The sequence below is a fragment of the Symphodus melops genome, assembly GCF_947650265.1.
Source record: "Symphodus melops genome assembly, chromosome: 6".
Taxonomy (NCBI): domain Eukaryota; kingdom Metazoa; phylum Chordata; class Actinopteri; order Labriformes; family Labridae; genus Symphodus; species Symphodus melops.
Window position 1 is genome coordinate 6,384,500 of NC_136696.1, and position 23,512 is coordinate 6,408,011.

The window sequence follows — 23,512 nt, forward strand, 5'->3', positions numbered from 1 at the left end:
GATTCTCTCCACCAAAAACAAATTCTTTCAAATTCTCGGGTGTGAGTGGGTGTGTGTTTGTGTTACAAGTGCAAAGCCTGCTGGGATAGGTTCCTGCAAAGTTACAGCCACACTTAACGTTTCAATGTTGGCCTGATGAGCAAGTTGAAAGTAGATGGAGGAGGCGCGGAGGTCTAATTAAGTGTTTTTACATCCATGCAGCGTGTTTTTGCAAATTGGGCTCTTGTCCCATTTAAGGTCTTGATCAGTTTAAGCTGTTTATGCGCATCTTTATCTCCCACACATGAATCAATGGAGCTGAACAAACACAGGATTCCTGATTTTGCAGGATGATGACTACAAACACTGGAAGGTTGATGTCAGTAAACACAGTCGTAATAGGAACTGATTGCAAACAGGATATGAACTCCAAATATCCAACATTTCTCTTTCAGCGTCAACATTCAGAACTGTGGAAAAATTGTTTTTGGCAAGTCGTAAAAACTAGCTGCATGAAGCAAACGTTATTACAATGAGGTTGAAAGAATAAAAAGAAGCTGGAAGCATCTGTCACTCTGACTCACCGACAGCAGAGCAGGAACGCATCCTCCAAAACAAGATCAAGCAGTGAATCATTTTTACAACCTCTGAGCATTCCCTCCCCCTCACACACTCAGGCCTCTGGTTGCATCTTAATAATGTCATTTCTGTCCTCAAAATACATCTGCATCCCCTTTGATGACTTCTTTCATTGTACCTTCGAGCTATTAGACACAATCCAAAGGAGAATGTCAATGGCAGTAAGAACTTGGATGGAGACTGACAAGTCAAAGGCCTTTTTTAAACTGAATTGTCTGGATATTTCTCATCGTTGAGACTTTCATTTTATTTTGGGTTCTCGTTACCCCCTCTGCTTGCATCTTAAGTCGTTACATCATCTGACACACAATCACCCCCTCCAATATTTGAGCTGTCAATCAAACTCGGCAGACGTCAGCTCTGCCAAGCTCTTACACAAGGTGCTGTTACCTAATGAGCGTGAGTTTTGCAAGGGACGGTGAGATTTTTCATCAAACCAAACAAGCTAATTTTCTTTCATGGCTTGTGTATCAAAACAGAAATGTATTTCTGTCTTGATTTCAAAACAGTGCATGTATAGCTGCCATGGTGGGTGCACAGGCTGTCACAGTGTTCTTGTTGCTTGGTAGGCAAAAGCTGGGGTTTGCACAGAGATATGAACAGCAAGATTTCATGGCTTGTGACTGTGGTTTATTGGTTTCAGGTTTAACATGTGATGCAAACAATGTCTCTGGGGTTTTGAAAGAGTCAAGATATGCACTGCATGATGATGAAAATATGATGAAGTTGATGGAGGTTGTTGCAGAAAACCTGCCATGAACTTGTTCTGCTTTAATCCTAAAACCTTAGCCAGAAACAAGGGTGGCAAATTAGCCAAGGCTAGAAACCTGTATGCATGGAATCTACTTTGTGTTTTACATATGAATCAATGCTCATTGCATGGGTCCCTATTATTAAACACACTTAGTTTAATTTAAAAACAAAATCTGCTTGGATGACTGTCATGGCCACAATTTCAAATCATAAATATTAAACGTGTTCAATATTTAGGATTCAAAAGTCTGCTGTGTGGGAAGAACCCTGGAACAGCCAAGCACTCACTCTGTGGATTGTCATGTCAAACATAATAATAGCCACATGGGAAGCAAGAATACTGAAAATGGAAGCACAACAACCACAGCAATGCAACTTTTACTCCCCTCCAGTTAAAAAATTCTAGTGATAACCCGCAGTGTTAAAAAAGCCAATGAGAAGATGCAAAAAACCTGCATACCCATTCTTAGTATTCACTTTTTACAGCAGAAATAAACATGTTTAAAGCCTGGTTCAAATAGCAAACTTGGTCTTGACATGTTGTTGTAGTTGAAATGCTGATTGACAGTGGTCTCATTGTAACTGTTTAGACTTTTGAATTTCCAGGACAAAAATAATTCTAAAACTAAAACCACCAATTTTCACTGCTTGTCTTTTGCTTTGCTTGCCTTCTTTAAAGTTGAGTGATCAAGTGATCTTGAAAAATGTTCCAGTCTTGAGAGCCAGAACTCCGGTTGTTCATGGATGAAATATGTTGGTGTAATTTGATATTTTTTGTCGAGATTATATCGTTAATTAAAACTAACAATAAAAAAAACAAAAGAAATTGTAAAACTTTTTTTTTTTTTAACTGAACCTTAAGTAATTTAGTTCCCTACACAATTTTTGAGTTTGCTAAAGAACACCAGCAGACAAGACTTCCTCAAATGTGGGCCAGGCCTTTCTGTGCTGTAAAAACCTAAAGTGTACTTAGTTTGCAGAAAAAAAATGGAGTCATCATTAAGAGTGAATGATGCCTACAAGAACGGATGGAATATGGGAAGCTTTACTTGATAGGAGGAATAAACGATTGTGAATTAGTTAACTTCATTTGCTGTGATCTTCCAAGACACTGCTAGGTTTCAGGTTGATCTGAACCAGTCATGGCCTGCCCAGTGTCACAGTGCACATAAGAGCTGTTCTGCAGTGCAGTGTCCTGCCTGCTGAGCTAACAGCATGTCAATTCTGCGTAAAGTGTCTTGAGAACATTGTGAGACACTTTGTCACCCAGCAGAGCAGCCTGTTCCTAATCCATTAGGTCGCGGGGAGTCCAGGCCTGATGTGTGTTTGCTTGTGTGTGCATGTGTTTGTGTAAGTAGGGAATGGTCTTGGTGTCTGAGCCAATAATGGAGTGTGTCCCTGTGAGCTGCTGTGACAGTGCTCAGGGTAGTTTACAGATACCTTGGGATGAATAACGCCTGTCACAAGCTTTTTATTATCACGTTTTCCTTATCACTTTCACAGCCTGGCCTCTTTTTTCCTTTCTCCGTCACATCACTACACAAACGGTATTCACTTTTATTTTGTCACTTTACAGAATCCTTTTATTTATTTATTTGACAGGGACAGTGCATATTAATGAACAAAATGCTAGATTATGCGAGTTTCCATCTTTTGTCCCTAAGCAGGTAACAGAGAAAGACACAAAATACAAAAAGGCACAAGTGACAGAAGACAATAATAGAATGTGTGCATGTGGTCAGTCTGATATATTGCAATCTAGTGTGTGTGTGTGTGTGTGTGTGTGTGTGTGTGTGTGTGTGTGTGTGTGTGTGTGTGTGTGTGTGTGTGTGTGTGTGTGTGTGTGTGTGTGTGTGTGTGTGTGTGTGTGTGTGTGTGTGTGTGTGTGTGTGTGTGTGTGTGTGTGTGTGTGTGTGTGTGTGTGTGTGTGTGTGTGTGTGTGTGTGTGTGTGTGTGTGTGTGTGTGTGTGTGTGTGTGTGTGTGTGTGTGTGTGTGTGTGTGTGTGTGTAATCACAGCTGAGCAGACACTGACGAGCAGCCCAGTATCTGTCCAAACCAAGGGTAACACAGGACAAAGTTGAACTGTTTACATCACAATGCAGTCCTGGATGATGCCACACTGATAGTGGTTTTCTGCTGACCCTGTGTGGTTAAGGACCAAATTAACTGCAGTTATTGTAACTTCATGATCAATAACAGTAATATTTTTTGGTTTCACCATTTCCCATATTAAAAATGGAAATATTTACCAAATGATTTTGAACTACTATTTATTGGGTATTTTCTGGGGTACTGTCGGGGATTCGGGGTGGAGGTCCTTTTTTGTTTAGCAGTATGTGAATGTGTCATATTTTAAACTGATGTGAAAATTAGGTTACATACTACTTCTTAAAACAGATTCAAATGAATCAAACAGTTGTGCAGCCAAGATGGTGAACTCCATGTGGCACACCACATGAGATCCCTATTGCCCAACATTTCAATTCCTTAGTCTTTGATTTTTTTTCTGGTGATATAATGTGAACATTATTGATTTTATCAATTCTACACAGCAGTCCAAACTCAAGTTTTTGGGGGAGGCTGTGGCTGCAGAGGGTAACTGAGTTTGTTGTCTTTCAGTGAGAAAGGTTGGGGAATCCATCCCCAGCTCCTGCAGCAACATAACCCTACTCTATGTTGCTTGTGCTGCTTCTTCGGCCACGTATGATTGCTTATAAATACATTAGTTACTTGTGATGGTCTCTTTAAATAGCAGCCTCTAACATCAGTGTGTGAATGTGTTGGTGTAGCCTTCAGTGTAAAAGTGCTTTGAGTAGTCAGAAGACTAGAAAAGTACAAAACAAGCTGTAGTCCTTTTAATAATGAAGCTTTTGTTAAAGAGACTACATTTTACCTGAGCATCATTTTTTTGTAGTGCAACTTCTTCCAGTATGTCAGTAATTTGAAGCTTTTAAAGCTTTTACAGAAATTGTAAAATACACACAAACACACACGCGCACACCTACACACACAAACACACACACACACACACACACAGCCAGAGTTTATCATTGTTCGGCTTGATTCCCCCTGACTTTTACAAAGGTACCCTATGTCCTGCAGCCATGAAGGCAAGAGTAGCTGGGTTCTACTAAATTAATGGTGAAATATGTCGTACAGTGCAGGGCAGGACACAACATACTCCCTCTGTTCTTCTACTCTCAACTCAACCATTAGAAACACTACACAGGTGTAGTCGCCTTGTTATGTGTCTGCCTTTTTTCCTTCAGAGAATATGGTTATACTGTTCACTGTGTCATTCGTGCTGTTCTTCACTGCTAAAAAGCAGAGTGCATTAACTAAAAGCATCGAATAATGGGTTTTTTCTTCCAACCTCTTTCTTTTTGTGTGAAATATCAACTATCAACAGGCTGCTCAAATGAGGCTACTTTAAAGCTCCGTAACACTTTTGCTGCCAAGAAAAGTGTAATACAACTCTTCTGCAGTGCTTTCAGGGTGCTTACTGTATTATGAAGGTAGGAGGGAGGTGGCATTTCACAGCAAGGGCATCAAAGCATGTTATTGCCAAAGGTTGAAGGACTACTCTTCAATCTAATAAATAACCAATTTACTTCAGAAAGGACAGAAGGCAGGTCCTTACGTAAGAGGACATATGAGAACGAGTTGAGCCAGAATCCCGAACTCAAACTTAAGGCCCCTATGGTGGACATGATGTGTGTGGAAGTCATTAACCATTTAGAAAAGCTGCAAAAAAATGTCTTTATTATTATTCTTAATCAATATTCATCATTGCTTGTCTTTGTTATTTGGACACTATCATTTTTAAGGGGAGGTTTTGTTAAATGATCCGGTCCGCTCAGTTCTCAAAAACATCTCCTTCCACATGAAAATGCTGTCATGAGCATGTCAAGTCAACAATGGTGTCCTTGAGGTGTCAGAATCTTCTTCCTGTTCCTCTACAATTACACGTGAATTTTTTCAATGTTGTCCCATTACCAGAAGTCAGATCGGGTCTCGTCCAGAACTGGCAACATTGCTTGCATGGTTTGGGTGCTCGTAATGTTTGAGGCAGCAGTGACATTCATAGTCCACACAGTGTGTGTGTGTGTGTGTGTGTGTGTGTGTGTGTGTGTGTGTGTGTGTGTGTGTGTGTGTGTGTGTGTGTGTGTGTGTGTGTGTGTGTGTGTGTGTGTGTGTGTGTGTGTGTGTGTGTGTGTGTGTGTGTGTGTGTGTGTGTGTGTGTGTGTGTGTGTGTGTGTGTGTGTGTGTGTGTGTGTGTGTGTGTGTGTGTGTGTGTGTGTGTGTGTGTGTGTGTGTGTGTGTGTGTGTGTGTGTGTGTGTGTGTGTGTGTGTGTGTGTGTGTGTGTGTGTGTGTGTGTGTGTGTGTGTGTGTGTGTGTGTGTGTGTGTGTGTGTGTGTGTGTGTGTGTGTGTGTGTGTGTGTGTGTGTGTGTGTGTGTGTGTGTGTGTGTGTGTGTGTGTGTGTGTGTGTGTGTGTGTGTGTGTGTGTGTGTGTGTGTGTGTGTGTGTGTGTGTGTGTGTGTGTGTGTGTGTGTGTGTGTGTGTGTGTGTGAGCATGTTAAAAGTCCAGTTTGCAATGTTAACACCAGCGCTAGTTTGGTACACAAAGCACACATCAAACCAAGAGGAGATGCGTTTTATCTCGAAACACTTTAGAAAAAGCATATAAAAGACCTGACGCATTGTTTTAATCAAAAGAACATTAATCCATCATGAGCATAGCACTTAGCAACACTTAGTTACAAGAAAGTTACTGTGGCGAGAACAGGCAACGACTACATGGGATAAGATGCAGGAAGAAGGGTAGGGACAAGCGGGAGAGAGGGTTCACCAACAATCTCGAAGGAGCTAAAGAGCTCCCAGAAAATGATTGAAATATTTATTTTTCTATAATTATTGATCCAGCATTGCAGCATCACATATAGATAAGATAAACAAATGAAATAGGACGCAGCATTACCTTTGCTCACATTGGACTCTTGTGCTGGTCCTCTCTTTGTCTGAAGTGTTGGAATAAACGTAAGAGGAGCTTACAATGCAGCAGGAGAAGTTGAATTATTGTGTCATCTGTAGTTTAGCATGTTCAAGTATGTCTGTCTCCCCTTGTTTATTTCGGTGAATATTTCCAATTACGTGTATTGAAGGAATTTTACTGTCATCCTGGCAATGACACAAGCAGTTTTCATTGATGAATAAAACACATAACAAGGAAATAGCTGCATAATAATTTTTGGGTGGAAACAGCAGACACTTCGTAGAACTGAAAGTTGTAACATGGTGATTTGGAAAGAGGCATAAAAGTACACTTTGGAAGGAATAATTACTTCTTAAATTCTTCAGAGACAGAAAGTTATGCATAATAGCTTCACTGTAATGAGAGTCTATATATTGTTTTAACACAACAGTATTTCAGAGTTCAGAGCGTCATGAGGGATCATAGATTTAACTGAAGGGCTGTTTCATTTTTCAGATGAGACATTTATGGGCAGTTATGGAAGTGAATGAACAAAATAGTTAAATTGTGTATATAGAAAGTTTAAACTGAATATCTCGGGACTTTTTGTTCAACATTTGCTATGTGTTCTAACATCTGCACACCTGAGGCAAGATTTTGACGTCTCTCTTACTCATGAATATTTATTGACTCCACTAATACATTTTTTTAGCAACTCAGACACACAGCAGACCACTACGCGCTTGTTCTGCTTTGCCAAAAAGCCTTATACTAACAACTGGTGGCAGGAAGCCTGCATAGCATCATTCCATATCCACATTTAAAATCATGGCATGCCTGAAAGAGTGCAGCCTTTTAGGCTGTTTGCATACTATTAGTAACATCAAATATTAATAACTCCACCTACAAGTATGCTTTGTGTTGTTTGCAAACACATTTATATTTTTTAATACAACAGGCACCATCATTCTTTTTCACCATGCCTGGGAAGTGACTTGGTGGTGAACTTGTAGCACTGGAAAGAAAGTGTTCTGATGAAAATGTTACCCTGGGAATTTTAATGTTTATGTGTCCACCTTTTCATAGACAGATTGCTGTGGCTTCTAGAGTGAATTATTTGCAATGACAATTTTATTGTGAACTGTATTTGTGTCCCACTCGTTTTTTCTTTCGTGCTCCTGAAACTATTCTTTCAGAGGTCTTGTTTTATAACTGCACAGCATACAAATTCTTTAGTCATATATGCTTAGCAGTCGCAGGAATAAAGCCGAATGAAGTTCATTTGTCCATCAGCTAGCTGTCAAAGTATGTGCCTGCACACTGCTGGTGCTTGATGGTGATGGTGCTTGGAAAAAATAACAAGATTAAGCACCTCAATCTCTCTGTCTCTGCCCACAGACATCCCTCAGAAGGATGGAGAAGACGCTGCTTTCTCGTTGGACTCAGCCTCAGACTCCGCTTCTTCACTGTTCGACCACTGGGGTCACGACCTCGGCCCGGAGAGCAGAAGAGTCGCCCTCAAGAAGTTTCGCTACTTTGGCTACAATGGCTACCTTAGCGACCGCATCTCTCTTACACGACCGATCCAAGATTTACGACCGGACGGGTTAGTCTGTTGAGTGATGCATGCACTGTTCATTGATCAATTCAAGATGGATGATAGTTATATGTTTTCATGGATTTCACCTTTCATTTAATGGAGCCTCGCGAGGCCACTGAGTCGCCTTCTAATATTGTTGTGCTCTGTGCCAGAGTTTGCATCATCTTACGAAAGCCTCATCAGCTGATGACCAGCTGATCTGCTCCCGCTGCATGCCTCATATGCAAACCTCCTCCTCCCCTGCTCCTCCTTTTCTGCTATTCTGACTCAATCAATGCCATGCTTATTCTAGGGGGGTTTGCTGCTTATCTCCCTGTTTTATAGCTTTCCTTGTAGGCAGGGGAAGAGCAGTAAGGTGTCCTGTTCCTGCCTAATGCTTTCAATATAAGCATGTGGAAGGGCAGGGTAATCCCTCAGAGCCATACTGACAAATATAAATGATTGAGTCAAAGTATTCATTTTGACAAAGTGGTCCTGACTGAAAGGATTTTGTTTTACTCTTGAATGTCTTGCAGTGGTTCTCAACTGGTCGAGCCTCAGGACCCACAACCAACTCTTTCATGAGAAACTAATGAGATTTAAATCAGGAGAGACGAGTGATGTTGAGAAAATTATTTCTTACATGAAAGTCTTCTGCGCTTGGACTCTATGGGGGGGTTGATGTGTTTGGAGAATTACATTTTGAGCGTCACTGGAATAAATCCCCCCCATAGAGTCTTGTGGTGAAGCTGATGATTTGATGAGACCGGATGGATAAAGAATTGATGGATGATGAATCTGCTGATGAAGATAGCGGTGATGGGGAGGTGGAGGAATGCACGAACATCAGTGTGAAGGAACTAGGGCAGAGAAAGAATCATATTTTAAAGGTCAGCAGAAAAATGATAGATTGAAAATGAGGGAGGAACGCCGCACTATTGGTTAGATGACTACTGACAAGACAGCTGCTTACCCAATGACAGCCTTAAACTGACAGCTTGAGAATGACAGTGAGTGAGTGCGCAAGCAAAAAAGAAAGTGTGAATGAGAAAGACTTGAACGTGTATCACTTACTGTCTTCCTAACTGAACTTGCACTAGAGCTTCAATAAATGTTTTGAAAAATTGTGCAGTTTAGACCTCGGACAGTACAAAACATATATACTTCACATGATGAAGATGAAATAAAACAAAAATGTTTTAAAAGAAATTTTGAGACTTTTTGACACTGTTTTTTTTCTCTAGGCTAACTTTCACGACCCACTAAAAACAACACCACGACCCACTTTTGGGTCCCAACCCACCAGTTGAGAACCACTGGTATATTTTGTCTTTTTTTTTGTCAGACACATGGCCATGACTCTCTGTTTTTCTCCCCTGTCCAGGTGCAGAAACATGTCATATTCATCAGATCTTCCTCAGCTCAGTGTCATCTTCATCTTTGTTAACGAGGCCTTGTCGGTGTTGCTCCGCTCTGTCCACACGGCCATCCAGAGAACTCCGTCACACCTGCTCAAAGAGATCATACTGGTCGATGATCACAGCAACAGTCGTAAGAATCTGAACGTTTCTTTTCTTTTCTTTTTTTCTTTTCAAAAAGCAATCCATTTTTCCTAAACTGAACCAAAATTGGTGTTACACTTTTATTTGCACTTATTCATACCCCCTGCCAGCCAGGGAGTAATCAATTTAAGGTGGGTTCAAAAAGGTGAATCCCATTTGGATAACTCTCTCTCCAGCAATATATATTTTTTGAAAGCAATCACATCTTGGCAGTAGATTTTCTTTGTAAGTGTTATATGGTATTGTCAATGTAGTTTTCCCATGATTGATTTACTGAATCATTTCTCACTCAAAATGATTTGTTAGCAGTGAGTCACAGAGGATGAATCAGATTCAGTCCACTGCTGTTTGACATGTTTCAACCTGTTCCCGAGAGGGGAAGTGACCTTGAAGTTATAATAGAACTACAGTAGAAGTAAATTAATTGGTTTTAGTGTTTCTGAAGTGTGGTTCAGGGAAGAATTTGATCACACTATGATTGAATGATGGTCTAAACGGTCTGGGTAATGAAAGGGTTTTTGTACTATTAAACATGTTATATCTGTTTAATAAATAAATATTAGGTGCCAAGAAATTCTATTTTTGTTGCCATGATATGGAAATAGATAACAAAATATTTTTTCCTCGCTCGAGTAAACGGACAAGATACGAGGAAGGAGGAGGCTCTCCAAGACACTGGCTTTTCTTACTTAGCAGAACCAGTTAACTTGTTTTATCAAGTGGCGATAATGGTGCATTAATAATTAATATCCACAGCCATGATTAAAATGTTGATCTTTGACTTGTGTCAACACCGGAGAAAAACTTTCACTGTGAGCTGTTTGTTAATTTTCCACACAAAAAAAGTGAAACAACAATGAAGCTCATTTTTGTAAGGTTTGAATCAATTAAAACAGCTTTTCTAAGTTACAACTCACATGTTTATTTTATTTATTTTGTCCACAAGAAGGCTGAAATTTACAGAAAACAACCTCCTATCCTTCAAACAACAATTATTGTTTGTATTCTTTGTCCCAAACGGTCTTTCTTTAAACTTGTGGGGCTCGTCTGCTGCAACACTGCTTCTCAATAAAAGCCCAACAAGCATTGGTAGAAATCACACAACAGTTTTAGCTCACATTAAAGGCCAAAGACCCAGAGCTGAATAATTACAGTAGGTACTGACTCAAGCAGGTGAGCCACAGCTGAGGTTTATACTGTATATACAGCCACTTACTTTACATTCTGCTGTTGATGGTGCACAGAGATCAGGACATGTGCACACATTAACTGCATCAGCGGTGTATGAAAACAGATTCAAACTTATTACAGCAGAAGCAGTAAGAGCCTGACTGTGACTCGTGGTTGAGCCCCTGTGTTAATAATTGCTTTACTTTCTGTGGGAAATATTTCACTGCTGACAAACCTATAATTACCACTATGATAAATCTGTCATATACTGTGTCTGCAGATTTCATGGGTCTCTCACCGCTTCGCCGTTTTTCAATAATACAGCATATCACAATTTAGTTCTGGTAGCTGCACAGGGCTGAATGCTGATTAATGGAGAACCCAGAGGGATAAATAGATTTAAATTTTCCTCAAATTATTTCATCCTAATTCATTACAACTATTCAACTTAGCAGCTCCTTGGGAAATATGATTGAATGCTTTTGCTTTTCAGTGAATAACAACAACATGGTAGCAATTCATAATGAAGTTGATTGATGGGGGATAGGTACAAGAGTGATCATTACTGAGGTGTATTGATTGTACATGCTGTAATTATGCCAAATGAGGGTCAAGTAAGGCCAGTTGAGTGTAGAAGTGCAGTCACAGTCATTATGCTCTGCCACATGAACAGGAGATCAGCATCAGTCGTTGTGTTCATAAAGATTGAAAGTGCTGATCAAAGATCTCTGAGCCAAGCAAATCTCAATTAAACTGACAGTGCAGCTAGTGTAAAAAAGCCAGAAAGCAAAATCACTTGGGGTAACAAAAAATGTCTTTGTTTTGTTCTTTTTTGTTTGGTTTCCATTCCTTTCCTTTTACTTTGGCAAGTAAATAAGATAACAGTGAGTAAAAAAATGTTTTCAATCATTTGATTGTCATTTTTTTAATAATTCATAACACTGAAAAGTGATCCAACATGCTGTCAGAATGAGGCTGTACTTAGGTGTATTTAAATTCATTTTTAGATCTCCAATTAAGAATGTCTGAATCAGCTTTCCCCTTAAATCCTCCTCTGTCAGCGTGAGCCCATAAACTCTTTTATGATGATTTAAATGTTGAAAAACTGCTTCTGTTGTTTGATCAGCTACATGTGAATGATAATAGTGTCGACCAGATGCCTGTAAAGTAATTAAGTAAATGTCGGTAAAACTGGTTTAATGACTTGATTTCTTATGTTTAGAAACTATCTTACATGAAGGTGTAACACAATAAGATGTTTTTTTTATACTTCCAGCTCCAGTTTTAAATGAGCCCATCGTTCTTTCAGGTCAGCAGCAAACGGCAGCTCATTAAAGGAAAACAGAGAGACTAGAGAATCCAGGCTGATGGTAATAATGAATAGAGAAGGAAAGGATGCAGCCATATAGCCTGCAGGCAGGATTACCACACCGAGAAATCACGACGAGGAAATGAAGATGTTTGTTCAACCCTGGGTCGTGTGTGTGTGTGTGTGTGTGTGTGTGTGTGTGTGTGTGTGTGTGTGTGTGTGTGTGTGTGTGTGTGTGTGTGTGTGTGTGTGTGTGTGTGTGTGTGTGTGTGTGTGTGTGTGTGTGTGTGTGTGTGTGTGTGTGTGTGTGTGTGTGTGTGTGTGTGTGTGTGTGTGTGTGTGTGTGTGTGTGTGTGTGTGTGTGTGTGTGTGTGTGTGTGTGTGTGTGTGTGTGTGTGTGTGTGTGTGTGTGAGAACATGTTATGTGTCTATCTGTCAACCTGAATATGTCCATAGTACGACCATCTGAAATCATTTTACAAACAATCAAACAATCAAAAATGACACTTGGTGAAGCCTATGAAAAAACACGGCCAATTACTGACATGTTATAAGAATGTTTGTGTGTATATATAGGTTATTGATTGGGTTGATTCTGCACGGAAGTCCGAACAGGACATGTATCCAAATATTTTAGTTCACTCCTTTTTTCCAGGGATAACAGACCTTTCTTCGAGATTGGAGATTTTAATTTCTTAATCTTGTCATCTCAGTCTTAAGCGCAGTTTTTTCCCTCATAACGTGTTAATTTTGGTCGTTTTCTCAATGTCTTAAGGCATTATCTAATTATCAATAGAAAAATAGTTTTTTTATCCAGTGCAAATAAGATAAATAAATGGAGATATTGTGAAAATAGACACATACCATTTATCAAAAACAACCAGAGAGAAGAGAAAGTATGGATGTATGCCGGCTCTGTGCTTCTGTAATTCTGTAACAGCAAACTGGAATTCTGAATTCATTTTTTACAGAAGAGGTGGATAGAAAACAATAAGGCGCAGTATATTCATGACGCATGATGCATGCTCAACACTCAAGTCAAGTAATGACGCCCCTATCAGAGAGAGCTCATTTTTGGCATTTGTACTGTTCACACGAATACAAGTAAACATAGTTTTTTAAAAATCTCCACCTTGGAATGCATTTTTCAAAGTATTCGTTTACAGTGACCAAAACTCAGTTTTCAATTGTGTCATGTTTATGGGAGGCCAAAAAGGAGAGAATGGATGGAGCCTAACACCAGACACCTTCATCAAAGGTGGCCAGCAACAGGGTGATCAAACCTAAGCTTGTGTCCCAATCATGAGAAGTTGTTTGACTGGTGCAGCTCATGGGAATATGCAAGGCAGGGGACGCCCTCTTCCCTGAGTCAAGTTTAGAGCTGATCGCATACCTTGTTCACCCTCCCCTTGGAGGGCTGGGAACTGGATCCAGGATCTAAGTGACAGTATCAAGGGTCTAAGTGAGCGAGAGAGGTGGGAATCCTCCTTCAGCGACACTTCATTGATAGGCCCACTTGTGGTTGATGAGGGCTGAAACTGCTGGGTCGGAAAAGCCCGCTTAGCAGTTCAAATTCACGTATTGGGGATTTGAGAAGCTGCCTCTGGTTGGTGATGTTTCACTTTCTTGTTATTTGGGGCTGATACTGCTGGCTTGAAAAAGCCCATTTAGCAGTTCAGATAGAGTGGGGGATGCGGGGGGGATTAGTGAGCGGGTTATGTTGTTGCTCTTTGAACCCAGCAAGGGTCCTTCCGCTTGATCCAGATCCATTGGTTGCTTCTTTTGGCCGCCTCATAGACTGACCTAATTGTCTGTCGCAGAGCTTGTCCATGGATGCTAAGGTCTTTCAGCAGCCTGGTGGTGGAAGAAGCCTCAAAATCTCTGTATCCTACTTCAACTGGATAGACATTTGCTTTCCGTCCTCGTTGTTGAGCGTCTGCTGCCAGTTCTGTGTTGCGTAGTTTCTTGCGCTCATAGGCCTCTTCCGTTAAATCCTCCCATGGGACTGTGAGCTCTGTGATGTAGATGGGCCTCATTGATGGGGACCACAGTACCAAGTCTGGCCTAAGGGTGGTGGCTGTAATCTCAGGTGGAAAGATTAGTTGCTGGCCAATATCAACTAGCATCTTCCAGTCCCAGGCCATGGTTAGTTGTCCAACTTCTGGTTTAGTAGGGGGATGGTTGGGCTATATTTGCTTCTTCTTTTTTTTGCCTCCAGGTGTGGCTGGTCTTACAACCAGTCAGGATGTGCTTGAGAGTTGCTGGATTTGGGCAGAGGGCACAGATTGGGTCTTCGCCATTCCATTGGTGGAGGTTTTTTGGAGGTGGAAGAAGATCATAGGTAGCTCTGATGATGAAGCTGATGTTGCTTACCCCCTGTTTCCCAGAGCTCCCGCCAGCTGAGCTCTCTCCTTATCAGGCCTTCACACCTCATCCATTGCCCTGCTTGACAAGAGAGACAGCCTTTGCTCTTCTTTCCACCTCCTCCTGACGGGGCACCTCGTCGACCACCATTTTCCTCCTCTCTGATGTTGAGGCCTTACGCCGAGTTGGCTTACTTGCTGTAAGGCCAAAGTCTCCTCTTCCCAACTGGACATGCCCTACAATATCACTGTGCCTGAGGGCTGACATAGCATGATGCACCGCTTCAGATGGTGTCCATTTCCGTCCAGTCAACAGGAGTGGAGCAGCGTTGCTGATGATCTGGTCTCTGGAGTCCTTTAAACTCATCTCAAGTCTTACTTTAGAGCACTTGTACTCTTCCGTGAGGCTTGTGATAGGCAATTCAAGGACTCCTTTGCCATAGAGGCTGATGTTAGTTATACAGTTTAAAGATATAATAGAATACGGGATCAGAGTGGATTTTTTTTACAAGAAACTTCACAGACAGGAGCTCAGAGACTTATTTAAAGTTGTTTAAAAGGAACATAATAGGCTATCTTTAAGACAAGTTTTTGGGGAACGATTTTCTAACAAGTTATTGATTGTCCATGTCAAAATAAAAAAGGAAAAAAAAATGCCTCCTGAGAAAATGCATGAATCCTTGCATTGTAAAAGCATGAAATACCTCTTTAAAATAACCCTCATAGAAAATCACACTCAGAGTGTGCTTGTCCTGTGGAGTGGAGGAAGAAGGTGTGTTGATAAGATCAATAATGCCACTGGCCTCAGTGACTTAAGTTCCAAACATTTATGTGTTTTTGTTTATTTCTCTCTTTCAAGTGGAGCTGAAAGAACACCTGCAGAGCTTTGTGGATGAGACCAATATTCAGCATGGCCCAGGGTTCATCAAGGTGGTCCGCCATGACAAACAGGAAGGCCTGATCAGGTCCAGAGTCAGCGGGTGGAGGGCCGCCTCAGCTCCTGTTGTCGCACTCTTCGATGCACATGTGGAGTTCAACATCGGATGGTGAGCAGCGGCGTATTGTTCACCAGACAATGCAGTGTCTGCATTAAAACAAGTTTCTGCCATATTAAGCAGATACACCCTTGCTGCCATTGGTTTTACACGGTTCCAGATGGCAGTGGGTGAAGACCAGGAGTTTTTAAGGTCACCTTGTTAACATGCACAGATTAGTCTGGTGACAGTTGATGGGTCTAGCTTTTCTGCTCTGTGATGTTAAAGGGAAATCTCAGTAATGTTCTATATTGTCAACTAGTGAAAAGGGCAGAGCAGCAGTGGATGAATCTTAATGAGTAATTTTGCAAGTGTTATACAAATGATCCAACTTTAGATTTTTGATCAGCCCATCTGGGCAGGGTAGATGAAGAAGTAACACTCACACATCATCTGAAGAGTTTTCTTGGGAAGCCACTGTACGATACAATACGTATCACAATACAGAGGCCATGATACGATATGTATTGTGATACATGTTGCCCTTGGATAATAACCATTTCCTACAAAGAATTCACTGCAACAGCTGTTCTTTAGTTTTGAAAAAAACATCAAAGACCAATTCATAATGTAAGTCCTCAGAGCCTTAAAGTATACATTACATTTGAATCCTCAAGCTATCAATTAATGCAAATCAAATATTCTTTAATTTTTTAAACTTAAAAGGTCTTTCTGTTGCCTCTCTTGCTTTTTTTGGTATACTGTGAAGTGTAATATTTTGGTTCACTTCATTTTGACCTCACTTGTATTGGAAAGAATGTCTCTATGCTTTAAATCTGTATACCACAGTACTAAGGTACCGCAGAAATTGAATTAAATTACACAGCGTGACTTAAAGACTTTGCACACTAAGTCAGTTTTTTTAGATACGTTTTTGACTCTGTAATCTGAAAAAAAGAGAGAGTGAGAAAGAGACAAACGTGATGTGCCATCTTCAGTTTAGTTGATTTTTTTATTTTATAATGGCGGTTTGCAGAATGTTGCCAATCAGAGGGAAGTTTTAACACATCCGTGTAATAAAATACTTGACTGAGTGCTAAATGCTTGGAGGCGCACAAAGAGAGGAAATTTAAAGAAGAAATGAGAGGCAGAAAGTATCTGCATTTATTCAGCAGACACTTTCTTTGACAAGGTTGCTAATTATACCAGAAAATGGGTATCATGTTTATGAGGCGGCACAATTATGTCCTATAGATATATCCTTCGATCAAGCATTGAATCAGTGAAGTATTTAATATTTTTGCTGCTTTAATTTGAAGCTGGTTCATGGAGAAATTATTCTGTTTTATCCTCTTTTTGTAGTTCTGTTAAGGACTAGTGTAGCAATAACCCATTTCCTTGTAAATTCTTCTTTCGAACAGGTGCAAACTTTCAGTTCCAGAGAGCCACACAAGCAGCTGTGGCATATTTATTAGTATTTCGGGCTGCACAGTAAGTCAATTGTGAGTCAGGCTGGCAATGAAGTGATTTAATTCCAGACTCCCTGGCGTAAGAAAGAGAAGTGGAGGTTGGTTGAGATATTTCATTTAGTAGTCGAGGTTGTTGTGGTCCATGAAGGCATAATTAAACCTGCATCTCTGTGCTGTTACCTCTTTGACTGACCTCTTTTGCAACAACCTAAATATGTAGTCGCCTCAAAAATTCTTCTTAATACAGATGTTGAAGGAAACTCAATAAAATAAGAGCTCTCTCTTGTAGCTTCTCAAATCAGTATTTTTTTCCTAATAAAGAACAGCATCTCTAGACTCTTTCCTGCTGCTGTGGGGGGTTGGCACATTCTTCTTACCCTGTACGATAAACAGACAGCCCCCATCGTTATTGTATGCCACTTAACACAAAATTAGGAATCCAGCTTTGGTCTTGCCTCACATTAATCATCATTTAAAGGTTAATGGAAGTTCAAAAAGTTGTAGGTTTTAGAGTGATACAAAGTGTTACAGAGGGGTGGTGGAGTTGGATGAAAGCTGACATATGTAAGTCTGGCCTGGGCAGATACAGTACTGTAGACAGAGATGGAGGATGAAGAAGAAGAAGAAAAATGACAGGAAAGAAATGGAGAATGGGTCCAGAAAACTGTCCAAGACAAAAAGTGGGGAATGGGTTGGTTATAATGGTGCCCACACACTGCATGCACAATTTGTCATAATGTGCGTTCACCCTAAGCTGCCTTGATGGTCATTGTCTCCTAAATTCCACTAGTTACCAACAAGGTTGTTCTACAAAGATAACTCTGCAGTAGTATGTAAGGTACATGACACGATGAGGGGGGAAAAGAGGTGTATTCTGTTGAAATGACTGCTTGATGTCAGTTTCCATCAACAAATCCCAAAGAAACATGAGCAATACTACTGAAGAAAAGCCATTTGCCGCAATATGAAATTGTGTGGCAACATAAACACTAATGTACAATTATCACCATTCTCTCATGTTTGCGCACGCAGTTGTTCAGTTGTCCTACGGATTAGTTAAATTTGATGTGGGCAGAGTTTGAGTCTTTTAACTTGCATTCTCTCTCATCTACTGCCAACGTTGTCTGCTTTGCAAGAAGTCTCAGTATGCCTTTTGCTGCAAATCAGCTACTTGCCAAACACAATGAATATGAGCAAAATTTCTCATCATTCAGACACAAGTCTGAAAAAAAATAAGCCAATGTTGAAGTGCAAAAAAGTTTGGTTTGGTAAGGAGGCACAGTTAACCTCCATTGTTATATACCTGTAAACTACCATTTTAACAGCAGAATTCAAACATATTTACAGCCTTGTTCAAAAATCTGTTTAGGTCTGAATAACTCTTTTCTTTATTAGGACTGATCACGGGGGTGATTTAAAAAAAAATATTAAGCAGTTAAGTCCATTATTGAACTTTTCTGTATGGGGGGGGGGAGTTTGCTCTTTACTGCAGACTTTTTCACATTATAGGAAAAAATGTCCATTAAATTTGCTCTCACTTCCAGCTTTTCAGGCCTCTGAAAGACTATGGACAACTACAAAGTAAATCATGAACTCTGAAGACACAGAACTCAAGAATGTAAGAAGACACACTAAAACATGAAATGATCAAATTAAACTGGAAACACACAAGGGAAACACCAAGATCAGATATTAAAAACTAAGGCAGGTAACAAATCCAACAAGGAAACATTAACACAGGGAAACAAGCAACACATGGGAAAATGAGAAGTAAAACAATATAAATAAATCTAAACTGAGAAATAAATCTAAATAAGACAAAATCCTGATAATCGGCATGTAAAACAACTTTCCTCCTGGCAAAAAGTCATTGACAAAATATAATTTCAGAACTTCTCAGACAAAAAAATGACCCATATCAAAACACCAAAACATCCTCCCTGTTGTCTTTTTTTTCTTGGAAAAAATGGCAAAAAGTGTCTCAAAGTCAACCATGAAAATCCCTCACATATAGTTAGCATAGTGAAATCCCTTTGAATACTACAGGTTTGAAGACATGATGACCTGGTTCTACAGAGAAAAAACGCTATAGCTCTACAATCTAAGTCTTTTGGGAAAACTGCCAAAGGCTGTGCTTTAAATGCAAACACTAGTCTGTCCCTCGAGTGTGAAAACACAAACGAGGCCCAGTACCTCACTATCATTCATATTTTATCTGTTCTGCCCTGCAGAGCTATTCGCTAACAACATCAAAAGTCATAACATCAGAGGGGAGGAGGGACTCTTTTATCCCACAAACTGATTGTTCATTAAGCGATAAACCTTGCCTTTGGCTCACTGTTCTTTTTCTACACACACAATTCTAGTCGAGCATAAATACATACAGTTAGCCAACCCAGAGAAGCTTTGAAATCCAGTTAGTGGATAAGAACTTAGATCATGTATTCACTAAATTAGTGCGACCTCCACTTGAAAGAAAAGCTCGACTACTGAAGGTAAAGGTTACGGTGATCTGACAGTTTGACTCCACAAAGGAGTAATTTTTCTAACATTGGAAGATAAAAAATCCTGTCTGATTCTCCTAAATACAAGGGGGAGATCTGATAGTGTAGTTTGGTTGTTGTTTCATCTCTGAAAGCACTGATAACACTAGGGCGGCTGTGGCTCAGTTGGTAGAGTCATCTCCTAACTGGATGGTCAATGGTACGAGCCCCAGCTCCTGCAGCTACATGTCAGATGTTTCCTTGGACAAGATACCTAATCCACATTTCCTCCCAATGCTTTGTCGTCAGCATGTGAATGTGTATAAATGGGATTAGATGGTCACTTTACACAGAAGCCTCTGCCATCAGTAGACGTGACCTGCAGTGTAAAAGCACTTTGAGCAGCCAGAAGACTAGAAGTTTACTAACTTATAACGACAACTGAACTACAACTCAATAAAAAGTATATCCCTGTTGATTATGGACCTAAATTAATGGTTTTCATGGGGATAACAGAAAATGGGTTTAAGCTGTGTATACTGGGTTGTCCGATAGTCTTGAATGCACCATTTCCAAGGTGCGCAGAGAGCAGTGCTGTGTTGCTATAAATGACACAATAAGACTCAGGTGAAGTGGCAGGAGATGAACTGTATCGAACTTAAAAGCTGACCCACACCCATGAGCTTGTTTTTAATCTAGCCCTATCTTATGTGATCCGACGACAACAAAAAAACTGAAGTCATAGACGAAGCCTGTGCTTGCCGCTCATCACAAAACCGTCTGATGTGATCATGCTGCCGATGGCCTGCCGGTGTGTAGGTGAGCTGACCTGACCTTGAGAACCAGTCCTTTCTGTCACTGTCATCTCTTGACTTCTCTGTCACACTTTAGGTTAGAGCTATATATATATATATATATATATATATATATATAGCTGGTTGTTATTTATATATATATATATATATATATATATATATATTTATATTTATATGTTATTTTGTACTTCTCACAGTGTAGTCCTTGTAGGTGGAGATGACTAAACCAGTATAAAATGAAGGTAGAGCCGATTGAGGGTTATTGTGATAAAAGTCAGACAGGAATTGAAACATAAACACCCAATAATTACTGGTGTTTGACTCAAAATAGGGAACATTGTAGATAATTACAGTGTGTGTTAGGGACAATTATGCAAATAAAGCACTGAGCTTCGGCGGTAATTATACAGTGATTTAGCAATTTCTCTTGAAAAAAAAAGTGTACATTTGTGAGTGGGTGCCTAAGATTTACCGCACAGCAAGGCTCATAAAGAAAGGAGGGTCAAAAGGGAGCTAGTGGTGAAAAACAAACAAAAGGGAGGGAAGAGTGACAAAAGAAAGTAGATAAGATCGGAAGAAACATTAATAATGTTAAGATTAAGAAGCATATACATATTTAGTAGGACATAAAACGACATCAGATGCCCTTGAGAGACTGCTTAAAACAATGGTACAAACAAAAGTATTTATTATTTTAATTAATTTTTAATTTATGATTTTTTTCTTGTGCTTGTAGCACAATATAAATACTTTTTTTTGTTATTAAGAAATGAGTGTGTGTTTTTAAACTAAAGGCTGAAAGCCCAAAAAGTGTTTTTCTCCTGCAAAGCTCTTTTGTATCTCCACTAAAAATATATCCATTAGTCATAGACCAGTAACCTGTGTGTGGCAATCTGTGGGAGGTATGTGTGGGCTCTGTGAGCATGCATGAGCAGAAAAAGAGAGAGAGAGAGAGAGAGAGAGAGAGAGAGAGAGAGAGAGAGAGGGAAAAAAAGAGAGAGAGGAAAAAGATAAAGAGTTTGAGTGGGTGAAGAAGTAGAGAGGTTAAAAACCCTGTAAGTGTCTTGTTTAATCTGGATTTTAAATGTTTTTTTGGATTCAACCCAACCATGATAATGAAATGTGTGTTTGTGTGTGTCTGTGTGTGCATGTTTTTATGTGTGTGTGTTTGTCTGTGTGTGTACTAGAGGTAGAAAGCAAGGCAACAAGCACAAATGGGTTACCTGCATTTGAATCAGAATGCACTTGTGTGTGATGTTTTTCCAAGTGTCACAAAGACGAACAGGTACACAGCTGTGTTGTTATATCCGATTGTTTGAAGAGGAGCCCCTGAGCTGATGAAGAGTCCGCTGCTTCAAGAGATTGACGTGAAATTTGTTTTACAGAAAACAGCTTGTGGTTTCTGTCAAGAAAGTGTCGTAAAAGATTACGTGTTATGAATTCCACCCGCCTCATCACTCTGATGGAATAAAAATAACAACCAGCTATGATAATGAGGTCACTAATTACTACTACACTCATTTCTTACAGGGGGATCATTAGGGAATATTTCTACTGTGTGTCAACATACTTAACTTGACACAAGACATGGTTGGTATAAATTATATACGACTAGGCCTGTATAACTTCAGGGTTAACTGGGTTTTCAGCCCTACGAGGGTCGTTCACTTTTTACCTGGGTATATTGCCATGGTAACTTATGCTGCACACCTAACCTGCTCCGGAGCAGGTTATGATAGAGATAAGAGATCAAACTGTGAAAATCTCCGCCCATTGACCAATCACATCATTTGATCGTGGAGCTCCCAGAGCTGATGGAGAGGGGGAGGACATTTCACGAGTCACGCATGATTCTATATTAGGCCAAGGTCCATAAAGTTAATGATTATTTTTTACTGATATCCTTCAACAGAGCCGGAACATTTTAGCTGAAGATGTACAATTGCGAATATTTTATTTATGTTTAATGTCTCTGTGCCTCTCTGTTTGTGATCGTCGGAGCTGCAGTTTAAATATAACTTCTCAAACTGTTATACTTACCACATGAAAGAGTCAGAGCAACATATTCAGATCAGAGAAGAAACAGGAGTTATTATAGTCAGTTCGAAGGTCAACTAATGATGGAACAAATTTAATAAGCCACATATTTCACGTTAATAGTCGCAGATTTTCCTTTTTTATTTCCTTTTGTTCTTCCTGCATTCGTAGCTGCAGCTGTGTAACTTTAGTCTTTGGGAGCCTGTTTGTCTTAATGTATTTATGTTGTTAATATAGTTTGTAGTTTTTGTGAATATAATGTTTGTAGATACGATGATCTGCTGATGGCAGACATGGTGGTGATTGTGATAGGTTAAATGAGGCTAACTCTGCCCCTTTTATGTGAACGAGCTCTTGGTAACTTTGGGTTGACTTATAAGGTTGATAACCAGCATCATAGGACTGATAAGCTTGATCTCTTATGTGAAGCCAGATCACCCAAAGAGAGCCTGGATATGTTAATCTCACTTCATAGTACAGGCCTGTGAAAACTGAAAATACGACCTAAACAAGATGTTTACAAAATAAAACAGGAAACACTTAAGACTAGACTAAGAAACACTAAACACTAAACTTGGAACCTTAACACAAGTAAAACAGGAAACAATATTACAGACAACATAAAAGGACACAAGTATACAAAGTGATACAGGAAACACTGAAGACTAGAACTACATAAATGACAACGAAAAAACAAATAATGAAATAAATAATGACAATTTAGGTTGTCAAGTTGTTTAAGTTTTAGTTTGCCTTTTTGTTCTTGTTTCCATAACTTATCGAGAATAGAAGTCTGTCTGATATAACTAAGAGTCAGAGAACTGTGCTCTGTGCATGCAGAGTCTCTGTCCAGCGTATGTAAAAATGTACAGACTTGAGGCAACGCTGCTTCTGCTGCCGCCACAAATACACCAGCATTATGCCCTGGGCAGACACTCAATTACATATTTGAAATGAATGTATTATCGGTATCTGCAGTGCCTCACTCCTTTTCTCATTACTGCTGTGGTCAAATACACCAATCACTGATTTTTGACTTGCAGCTGCTACACCTGGAGCACAGATAATGAAGTGAGTTACCAGCAGCACAAGCTTCTGTTTGATTAGAAGTTGCTTTAAGGGTGCTGGTGATGCAAATTAAACACACATTTGAGCCTTGCCAGAAATTGTTTATTATCTTGTTGGTTTAAAGAAGGACATAGTTTAGAAGTATATAAATCAGATAGTTAGTTGGTTGTTTTGATATCGAATGTGTTCAGAGCTAACAATCCTCAAGAGAGAGCTGAGGTCATGATGTTTACTCCAGCCGGCCCCTCTTCCACAGAAATAAAACTGTACATACTGCAGAGGATATATATTCAAAGGCTTGAATTAATATTTGGTTTATATCATATCCTAATGAGAT

At 39.8% G+C, this 23,512-nt stretch overlaps 1 protein-coding gene across 1 annotated transcript in view; it reads left to right on the forward strand.

Moving 5' to 3' along the window:
• Positions 1 to 23,512, forward strand: part of LOC306826098 (polypeptide N-acetylgalactosaminyltransferase 18-like) — a 135,166-nt gene that overhangs the window by 62,997 nt on the left and 48,657 nt on the right. Inside the window, exons 2-4 of the mRNA XM_079347206.1 lie at positions 7,745 to 7,952; positions 9,310 to 9,476; positions 15,189 to 15,375. Of these exons, the coding sequence (XP_079203332.1) occupies positions 7,745 to 7,952; positions 9,310 to 9,476; positions 15,189 to 15,375 (562 nt within the window). The remainder of the gene's footprint in view (positions 1 to 7,744; positions 7,953 to 9,309; positions 9,477 to 15,188; positions 15,376 to 23,512) is intronic.